This window comes from Quercus suber, unplaced genomic scaffold (assembly GCF_002906115.3).
Source record: "Quercus suber isolate HL8 unplaced genomic scaffold, Cork oak 2.0 scaffold_52, whole genome shotgun sequence".
Classification (NCBI taxonomy): Eukaryota; Viridiplantae; Streptophyta; class Magnoliopsida; order Fagales; family Fagaceae; genus Quercus; species Quercus suber.
Genome location: NW_027069517.1, coordinates 271,066 through 281,838, shown reverse-complemented (window position 1 = coordinate 281,838; position 10,773 = coordinate 271,066). Strand labels below are relative to the sequence as shown.

The 10,773-nt window shown below is 37.8% G+C and overlaps 1 protein-coding gene and 1 long non-coding RNA gene across 2 annotated transcripts; both read right to left on the bottom strand.

Moving 5' to 3' along the window:
- Nucleotides 1-1,109: 1,109 nt before the first annotated feature.
- Nucleotides 1,110-2,564, bottom strand: LOC136066947 (uncharacterized). Its single transcript, XR_010628466.1, has 3 exons — nt 2,398-2,564; nt 1,805-2,269; nt 1,110-1,717 (listed from the first exon to the last, which is right to left on the bottom strand). It is a non-coding gene; the product is annotated as an uncharacterized LOC136066947 (long non-coding RNA).
- Nucleotides 2,565-5,396: 2,832 nt separating this feature from the next.
- LOC136066920 (2-hydroxyisoflavanone dehydratase-like) lies at nt 5,397-10,181 on the bottom strand. Its single transcript, XM_065771981.1, has 2 exons — nt 9,202-10,181; nt 5,397-5,575 (listed from the first exon to the last, which is right to left on the bottom strand). The coding sequence occupies exons 1-2, from the start codon at nt 9,994-9,996 to the stop codon at nt 5,447-5,449; spliced, it is 924 nt and encodes a 307-aa protein (XP_065628053.1). The 5' UTR covers nt 9,997-10,181; the 3' UTR covers nt 5,397-5,446.
- Nucleotides 10,182-10,773: the final 592 nt, after the last annotated feature.

The following is a 10,773-nucleotide window of genomic DNA, read 5'->3' as shown; positions in this document are numbered from 1 at the left end:
CACAATATCCTTGAGTTTAGCATAGAACTCATTAAAGGTCTCATCCTCCTCCATCTTTGCTACCTTAGTACCTTCATAGGTGGTCTCAAGAATGGTCCTTGCTTCCTTAGCAACTTTTGTGAATGATATTCTCTTGAATTCTTCATTGATCACCCAACAAAACAAAGCATTCAAGGCCCTACTGTTGAAATTTGCTGCTACAATTGTTGCATCATCCCAATCCACAGCGCTTCCTTTGGCTTAATCCAGCCAACTTTAACAGCTTGCCATACCTGTTCACCTAGAGCCTACAAAAAAACTTTCATACGAATTTTCCAGTATGCATAATTAGTTCCATCAAATAAAGGAGGAGTCAAAAGAGATTGTCCACAATCCATGACAACGGGGGTCAATGATCACACTCAGGAAATTAACCAATCAGAGTGTACCCACTCTAATACCACTTTGTGGGAAATTTAGACCCCGGTTGATAAAATTAATAAGTTTTACCCAAGTTGTTAATTAGATTTATTATTGAACTCTTCAATATATGAACACCACTCTTTTGATGCATGAATTCCAGTACGTGACTAACCAATTGCATGGATACCAGTACGCGACTTCAATCACCAACTAGAAGAAGATGTTGGCTGCAAAGTTCTTCACTTCATCAACAATGAAGATCAAGAAGCACTTGGTTACAAAAACTTAAGGCGCAAAGACGTATAGCTTTTTTCAGAGAGAATAAGGCATCAATCATCTTTTGCAGATGTTCTCCTTGTATTCTCTTATGTGACGGCCTCTAAAATAAGTCTTATATAGGTCTAAGGTTGTGAGAAAAGAAACCCTATACATACATGTCAGCATGGGCTGAAAATCAAATCTGAAAATCTGAATTCCCGTAACCTCAATCGATCGATAGGTGTCGAGGAGGTGTTAAGCTTTAAACTTCAACAGATACAGCTATCGAGAAGCTATCGAGGATCTGTCGAGGGACAGGAGCTTTCTCGATCGATTTACCAGCTATTGAGAAGCTATCAAGATTGCAATAAGAAGAGGTTAAAAATCTCGATAGATAGCCTAGCTGTCGAAAGGTGTTGAGCAGCTATCGAGCTATCTGTCCACAGGTGTTAAGTTATCTATCTGGTTTTATTGAATAGCTTATCTTCACTTGTTTCTTGGTCCAATCTTCATGGCTTTAATACTAGACTTGAACAACATGTTTTTTGAAGTATTAAACACATCCTAGATCTACCCAATTACAAGTAAAGTGTATTTTGTCAAAGGATTAGCCAACTACATAAATATTGACATATGTTCCTAACATAAATCACATATGTCCTAACACCCAAGATAGGCCTCCTTGGCATCAGAGCGAAAATCTTCATAGCCAGCAACATAGTTTTGGTCTAGACAACTGGTGAAGTCGTTTGACTTCATGTAAGTTGCAACGGCATCCTTCTTGGCATTCTCCAAGGATGAGGTAAGCTCTTGACATTTCCCTTTGAAGTGACTGATATGAGTCTCCTTCTCAATGGAGTCCGTCCTAAGCTCTTCCACCTGGTTCCTTAGTTCCTTCTCTATTCCCTGAAGACGAGTGGGCTCCTTGGTCAGCATAATCCCTTCCCTATCTTCAAAAGAAGCTCGTCCTCCGTTTCCTATTTCTTTGTCCTAAGGACCTTACCTCGTCACTGAGCTCCTTGGCTTAGTTAAATGCGGTATAGAAGTTTGCCATGGCCTAAAATACAGATGGACGAAAGAGTGTTAGAAACTTTCCTTAAATTTCATAGAAAAATGAAATAGAAATAATGAGAAAACTACATACCTTAAAAAGATCGTGGATGACAAAGTGTTCAAAGTCTCTCACTGACATGTTGTAACATGCATTCACCTCTCTGTCAAAGATGATCCCTTTGAACATTTTCCAGGCATGATCATCGTCCAGTACCAAGTTAAGAGGATGTTTGGTTGGAATTGAAGGATGAACCATATGAGGAGCTCTAGCTGTAGGGGAAACAGAAGTTTCAGGCTGGACGACTGAAGGAGAGACTTGAGGGGGCACCAAGTTCACTGTTGGGTCATCCAGGTCTACTGTTGTGTCCTGAGGCTTTGAAACTTTGGAAGGAGGGGTTTTGTCAAATTTTTGCTTCTTAAGACCTCATTGTCTTAGAAGACTTCCAAGGTCTATATTGCTTGAAATGCCTTTCCTCTTCCCAGCAGTAGTCTACATAGTAGACTTCGGTGCCACTAGCCACATTCTTGCCTTTATTTTCCTTTATGGTGGCTAACCCTGCAATAAAGAAAAGTAAAAAGTTAGACACACACACACACACACACACACACACACACACACACACACACACAAACAAAAAAACAAAAAAAAAAAGAAAAAAAAGAAAAGTGAAAGATGACACATACTTCGACAAGTTGTCTCTTCGTGTGCAAGGTTCTCTTCAGTGGGCTCAAGACCAAGCCCCCAAGTAGCAAGACGACATAAAGTCACCAAGCTATGGAAGGATCTCTTTGGATGAGCACAAGCTCTATCAATTCGCTCTAAGTAAAATTTGTCCAAACGTGGATGAGTGATAGCTGCATAAAATAAATGCATGATTAAATGAGTGAAAAAATTAAATAAAATGGATGAAGTAAAGTTGATGAAAGATGCACCCTCAGGACGAAGTCGACCTAGGGCAATAGTAAAGGGAGGAAAGAGGGCACTATTTACATCATATGGGTCCCCAGCTCAATTTCTAGAAATGAAAAAAAAAATTAAAAAATTAAAAAATCTCTCTTCCACAACTTCTCTGAAAAACTACGACCCCTAATCAAACTAAATTGAGGGCCCTTAAAGGAGAAATGGTAAAAACCAATAAATTGTTTTATTTCTGAGGGTTTATAGCAAAAGAAGAACCCGTCCACTATGATTGGACGATTCCCCTCAAACACCTCATGCCATAGCACTTGCATGGCCACTATCGTCCTCCAACCATTTAGGCTGAGCTAATTTAGTCCAATACACAACCTATAGAAGAGGTCTCTACAAAAAGAATTAAGGGGAAATCTAAGACCTGCTAATAAGTAAGAAACATATACACCAAAACCGAAAAAAAGAGAACAACACCATTCTCCACTCTTAGGTAGATGAGGGTTGAACTCAAGTGGAATTTGGTATCTACCTACAAGGGTTGTTAATCTCTTTGCATCTAAGGTGGATGCAACTTCTAGAGCACAGCTATAGATAACATTAGCATTTTCCTCCTCGTCTTGAGGAGGGGGACTAGACAACTAGTCCCTTCTGGACGAGCTAGCCATAGCCCCAAAAGCTGTCCTACGTTGCATTTTCTCCTGGAAGACCTTTAAAGGAATTTCTGGGACCCCAGACGAATAATGCTCATCTTGGAACTATTGTTACTACTACTCTCAAATCTACCACTACTGCCATTTGACTCGTCCTAATACTCGTCTATCTCTCTCTCAGTACTACCACTAGATGAAGGCATATTTATAAGAATATATAAAGAATTTCCTAAAGATGAAAACCTAAGAACGAAGAAAAGGAAGTACTTGATGAGAGACTAGGGATGAGGATGACTAGATGAGGCTCTTGGACGAGATGGCAAAGAGGAGAATATTAGAAAAGTAAGAGGGTAAGAGAGAGAATATACATATTTATAGGCCCCAGGGTTGGGTTAATGAGTGCCTCTGAAGGAGGTCGTCCAAGTGCAAGAATGTCGTCTACCATGGAGTCACTTGGACGATTGCCCAACACTCAGAAATTTTTAGAGTAAATCTCTATCCAAAAGCTTATAATTCAGACCACACTCTACTATTCTAAAGTGGGAGCAAAATGCTTATTCATCACTCTAACTTCCCACTAAATTCTTAACTTCCAATAGCAGTTGTAGAAGTTAAGTCTGAACCTTCTAACTTCCACCCACATTGGGGAAGTTACTAAACAAGTAACCACTCTAAAACTCACTATAAAAGACTCAACCATATCAAATTAAGGTAAGTTTTCACCACTTATAGAGTTGGAATTCCTGAGTTCAAGAGAGAAAACTAACTTAAGCATCGAAGGATTCTTGGTCGGTTCAGCATGGTCACCTTTGATCTTGTGCTTCTTTCTTTTCAAGCCTTCCAAGCAACCTCAAGCCCATTGAATCCTGGAGCATTCAGCCTACTGATTTTTTGTGTATCATCAATAGCCATAAGTAAAGTGAATTGTTCACATCCCACATTTGTTGGAATTTATTTTTTTATAAACACTATGCTAAAAACTACAAGATATCCAAATGGAAACTAAAATGTCCATGGTTTGAGGACCAATATATTTAGAGAGAGAATAACCACAAAATAATTATTATATGCCGATGTTGCATTAACAGGATGTTGGAATTTAAGGTTGTTGAATGTTAATCAAATCGTTGAAAATTTTGACCCATATGCCAAGAGGTAATGAGTGGGATGGGTGGGAAGTCATGGTGTTTTTTAATAGTGCATGAATATAGTATTGTAAAACGTCGAAGTAGGAATGACCAAACCCATTAGGTAATAGATACTTGATCTGAAAGTTATAGGTAATACCTAGACCCCGGTTCATCATGGGTAAACGATAATTGGGTTAGGATTGTATATTACTCGAAATTCTCGGGTTGAGTTTGGATATTAGCCGAATTCAACTCATACTTAAAAAATAAATAAAAAATAAAACCACCTAAATCAAACGTTTTAGACTTTTAGACCTCATCCTTTTGCAACTTCACCTTCTCTCTCTCTCTCACTCCATAGAGCTCTCCTTCACCCTCCCTCCCTTTTCCGTGAGTATCCATAGTATCCATAGGTAAGAGATTCACATAATAATTGGGTATAAGTGCTAATTGGATAAGGAAATTGGATTTCCATAGGTAAAAATTATATGATTGGGTATGGCCCATTTGGGTATACCCAATCCATGGCCATCCTTACATGAAAGCATACTTAGTTGATGATCTAAAAAATCACATAGTACTAAGCTAAAAGTCATCACTTATTAGTATTTTTTTAAAAAAAAATAGTCATTAGGAACATATACAATTGCACAAAATCTTATTACCAAACTCACATTCAGTGGGGAGTACAAACAACAGTTTGTGGTTTTGATTTTTCACTAATTAAGTATATTCCGCTTTTATTGTGTTAAGCTTAAAATTAATCAAGATGTAACTTGTTTTTGGGGGTTTTAAATAGCACTAGTTATTAATCTAGCGAGCTTTCAACATTAAAACATTTGTGTTTTTTTTTTTTTTTTTTTTTTTTAACTACTTATGTTACCAAGCCTTATAATTCAAGAAACACATCTTTGTGTTTTCAACAAAAATGTATAAAATTTAAGTTTTTCCTCTTCATTTGTAATTATTGAATTTATTTTTAAAAAAAAAAAAAAGAAGAAGAAGGAACTACGATTGCAGTTTATCATAACATAAACACTTTAGTCCCTTAAAATGAAGTCAATAAACTTTTTCATCAGGGGCCTAAAGTTTTCACCATCAGCATTGAACAGATGAAAGCAGTGGTCCTCTCCTTTACTCTCTAACAATTCCACGCTACCACCCACCCACTGTTGCCCAAAATCTCATAGTAAGTCACCCCTCTATCTTTCAACCAATCCTTCTCTGCCACGCACACAAGTACCTTAGTACACCCCAAGCTAGACAAATCCGGATCCACTGCCGGGTTCAATTTCGGGTCATCATCACACCCGGAACTTGTAGGACACAAAAACTTGTACATCTCATCACACTCTTTGCCCCCAAAGAAAGGGTGAATTATAATTAACCCAACAATCTTCAACCCAGCCAATCCAGTTGCGCCANGTAGTCTACATAGTAGACTTCGGTGCCTCTAGCCACATTCTTGCCTTTATTTTCCTTTATGGTGGCTAACCCTGCAATAAAGAAAAGTAAAAAGTTAGACCACACACACACACACACACACACCACACACACACACACACACACAAACAAAAAAAACAAAAAAAAAAAGAAAAAAAAAGAAAAGTGAAAGATGACACATACTTCGACAAGTTGTCTCTTCGTGTGCAAGGTTCTCTTCAGTGGGCTCAAGACCAAGCCCCCAAGTAGCAAGACGACATAAAGTCACCAAGCTATGGAAGGATCTCTTTGGATGAGCACAAGCTCTATCAATTCGCTCTAAGTAAAATTTGTCCAAACGTGGATGAGTGATAGCTGCATAAAATAAATGCATGATTAAATGAGTGAAAAAATTAAATAAAATGGATGAAGTAAAGTTGATGAAAGATGCACCCTCAGGACGAAGTCGACCTAGGGCAATAGTAAAGGAGGAAAGAGGGCACTATTTACATCATATGGGTCCCCAGCTCAATTTCTAGAAATGAAAAAAAAAATTAAAAAATTAAAAAATCTCTCTTCCACAACTTCTCTGAAAAACTACGACCCCTAATCAAACTAAATTGAGGGCCCTTAAAGGAGAAATGGTAAAAACCAATAAATTGTTTTATTTCTGAGGGTTTATAGCAAAAGAAGAACCCGTCCACTATGATTGGACGATTCCCCTCAAACACCTCATGCCATAGCACTTGCATGGCCACTATCGTCCTCCAACCATTTAGGCTGAGCTAATTTAGTCCAATACACAACCTATAGAAGAGGTCTCTACAAAAAGAATTAAGGGGAAATCTAAGACCTGCTAATAAGTAAGAAACATATACACCAAAACCGAAAAAAAGAGAACAACACCATTCTCCACTCTTAGGTAGATGAGGGTTGAACTCAAGTGGAATTTGGTATCTACCTACAAGGGTTGTTAATCTCTTTGCATCTAAGGTGGATGCAACTTCTAGAGCACAGCTATAGATAACATTAGCATTTTCCTCCTCGTCTTGAGGAGGGGGACTAGACAACTAGTCCCTTCTGGACGAGCTAGCCATAGCCCCAAAAGCTGTCCTACGTTGCATTTTCTCCTGGAAGACCTTTAAAGGAATTTCTGGGACCCCAGACGAATAATGCTCATCTTGGAACTATTGTTACTACTACTCTCAAATCTACCACTACTGCCATTTGACTCGTCCTAATACTCGTCTATCTCTCTCTCAGTACTACCACTAGATGAAGGCATATTTATAAGAATATATAAAGAATTTCCTAAAGATGAAAACCTAAGAACGAAGAAAAGGAAGTACTTGATGAGAGACTAGGGATGAGGATGACTAGATGAGGCTCTTGGACGAGATGGCAAAGAGGAGAATATTAGAAAAGTAAGAGGGTAAGAGAGAGAATATACATATTTATAGGCCCCAGGGTTGGGTTAATGAGTGCCTCTGAAGGAGGTCGTCCAAGTGCAAGAATGTCGTCTACCATGGAGTCACTTGGACGATTGCCCAACACTCAGAAATTTTTAGAGTAAATCTCTATCCAAAAGCTTATAATTCAGACCACACTCTACTATTCTAAAGTGGGAGCAAAATGCTTATTCATCACTCTAACTTCCCACTAAATTCTTAACTTCCAATAGCAGTTGTAGAAGTTAAGTCTGAACCTTCTAACTTCCACCCACATTGGGGAAGTTACTAAACAAGTAACCACTCTAAAACTCACTATAAAAGACTCAACCATATCAAATTAAGGTAAGTTTTCACCACTTATAGAGTTGGAATTCCTGAGTTCAAGAGAGAAAACTAACTTAAGCATCGAAGGATTCTTGGTCGGTTCAGCATGGTCACCTTTGATCTTGTGCTTCTTTCTTTTCAAGCCTTCCAAGCAACCTCAAGCCCATTGAATCCTGGAGCATTCAGCCTACTGATTTTTTGTGTATCATCAATAGCCATAAGTAAAGTGAATTGTTCACATCCCACATTTGTTGGAATTTATTTTTTATAAACACTATGCTAAAAACTACAAGATATCCAAATGGAAACTAAAATGTCCATGGTTTGAGGACCAATATATTTAGAGAGAGAATAACCACAAAATAATTATTATATGCCGATGTTGCATTAACAGGATGTTGGAATTTAAGGTTGTTGAATGTTAATCAAATCGTTGAAAATTTTGACCCATATGCCAAGAGGTAATGAGTGGGATGGGTGGGAAGTCATGGTGTTTTTTAATAGTGCATGAATATAGTATTGTAAAACGTCGAAGTAGGAATGACCAAACCCATTAGGTAATAGATACTTGATCTGAAAGTTATAGGTAATACCTAGACCCCGGTTCATCATGGGTAAACGATAATTGGGTTAGGATTGTATATTACTCGAAATTCTCGGGTTGAGTTTGGATATTAGCCGAATTCAACTCATACTTAAAAAATAAATAAAAAATAAAACCACCTAAATCAAACGTTTTAGACTTTTAGACCTCATCCTTTTGCAACTTCACCTTCTCTCTCTCTCTCACTCCATAGAGCTCTCCTTCACCCTCCCTCCCTTTTCCGTGAGTATCCATAGTATCCATAGGTAAGAGATTCACATAATAATTGGGTATAAGTGCTAATTGGATAAGGAAATTGGATTTCCATAGGTAAAAATTATATGATTGGGTATGGCCCATTTGGGTATACCCAATCCATGGCCATCCTTACATGAAAGCATACTTAGTTGATGATCTAAAAAATCACATAGTACTAAGCTAAAAGTCATCACTTATTAGTATTTTTTTAAAAAAAAATAGTCATTAGGAACATATACAATTGCACAAAATCTTATTACCAAACTCACATTCAGTGGGGAGTACAAACAACAGTTTGTGGTTTTGATTTTTCACTAATTAAGTATATTCCGCTTTTATTGTGTTAAGCTTAAAATTAATCAAGATGTAACTTGTTTTTGGGGGTTTTAAATAGCACTAGTTATTAATCTAGCGAGCTTTCAACATTAAAACATTTGTGTTTTTTTTTTTTTTTTTTTTTTTTAACTACTTATGTTACCAAGCCTTATAATTCAAGAAACACATCTTTGTGTTTTCAACAAAAATGTATAAAATTTAAGTTTTTCCTCTTCATTTGTAATTATTGAATTTATTTTTAAAAAAAAAAAAAAGAAGAAGAAGGAACTACGATTGCAGTTTATCATAACATAAACACTTTAGTCCCTTAAAATGAAGTCAATAAACTTTTTCATCAGGGGCCTAAAGTTTTCACCATCAGCATTGAACAGATGAAAGCAGTGGTCCTCTCCTTTACTCTCTAACAATTCCACGCTACCACCCACCCACTGTTGCCCAAAATCTCATAGTAAGTCACCCCTCTATCTTTCAACCAATCCTTCTCTGCCACGCACACAAGTACCTTAGTACACCCCAAGCTAGACAAATCCGGATCCACTGCCGGGTTCAATTTCGGGTCATCATCACACCCGGAACTTGTAGGACACAAAAACTTGTACATCTCATCACACTCTTTGCCCCCAAAGAAAGGGTGAATTATAATTAACCCAACAATCTTCAACCCAGCCAATCCAGTTGCGCCAGCTCGGACTGCCACGTAGTGTGTTATGTTAGCTCCAGCACTCTCACCCGCCAAGAAAACCCGCCCGAAATCCACATACTCGTTTAACCACGGTTCGGGTCCTTGGTGATTAGAGTGAGTAGCAATCCACTGCAACGCAGTCCACGAATCATCATATGCAATCGGTAGTGGGTGCTCTGGGGCTAGCCTATAATCAACGGTGATAACAACAACATTGGCTTGGGAAATCAAAGATATGATGAATTTGTGAAGAACAGTTTCGTATGGTGATCCAGCACAGAAGCCTCCACCGTGGTAGTGGACGAGAAGTGGTAACTTTTGATCTGGGCCGTTGATTTTGGGGATGTAGATTCGGGCTGATAAACCGGTTTCGGGTGAGATGACGACGTCTTTGGATTGGATACCGGTGTTTGGGTCGAGCCCAGCTGGGAAATGGTCATGGGTCATGTACCTTTCTATGTGGCCATCTTTGAATGCTTTGAAGAATGGTGGGAAATCATGGATTATCTCATTGCTATTAGTGCTTGAAGCCATTGCAATAAGAGAGTGAGAGAATTGGGTTCTGATTTTTTTTTTTTTGGGGAAGGATAAGGCATTGAAATTAAATAAAGAGTATGTGGAGCTAGAAGTCACGGGTGGAAAGGCAGGTGAGGTGTGGTAGATCGTGTATCTTCATGTGGGTGTAGATGAATTATGACTATAAAATTGTTGTTGACTTGTAGGATAAGAATGAGTGCAATTAGGGTAATATTCCCGGCAAAATTTGCCAAACAGTACCATTTCAGAAGTTTTTCAGTTGGGTAGCACACGTTCAATCTTATTTGGTAAGTTAGACTCTTTTTGGAAGTCGATTTTAACAAACTCGACTTCCAGGCAAATTGATGAACTCAGTATTGGCGACTTTCAATGGAAGTCGAGTTCACTGAACTCGACTTCCACTTCAGAGTTACTTACTTCGTGGAATTTGTCTGGAAGTCGAGTTTATTAAAATCGACTTCCAGAAAAGAGTCTAACTTACGATATAACTTCGAACTCGTGCTACCCAGCTGAAAAATTTCTGAAAATATTCTGTTTGGCAAATTGCCTAATATTCCCCTTTTCTTTTCACTTTCTTGTCCAAATAATTTTCTAAAATAAATATATTGTTTTCTCAACTACATCAATTTGTTTTAAGATTAAATAAAACTTGTGAAAACTATTGAAACTGAACTCTAAGAAAATTTTGGTTCATTTTTATTATTCTGTTGAATATTTATTTTCTTCTTTTCGTTTTTTAATATGAGATGTTACATTAAGTTGGAGTTTGGAGTA

What these genes read in the sequence shown, in the direction of transcription:
- LOC136066920 (XM_065771981.1), bottom strand. Translation starts at nt 9,996, where the DNA reads ATGGCTTCAAGCACTAATAGCAATGAGATAATCCATGATTTCCCACCA. An exon ending in TTTTGGGCAACAGTGGGTGG is followed by an intron (nt 5,576 to 9,201) that starts GTGGTAGCGTGG and finishes TTTGGGCAACAG; the next exon opens with TGGGTGGGTGGTAGCGTGGA.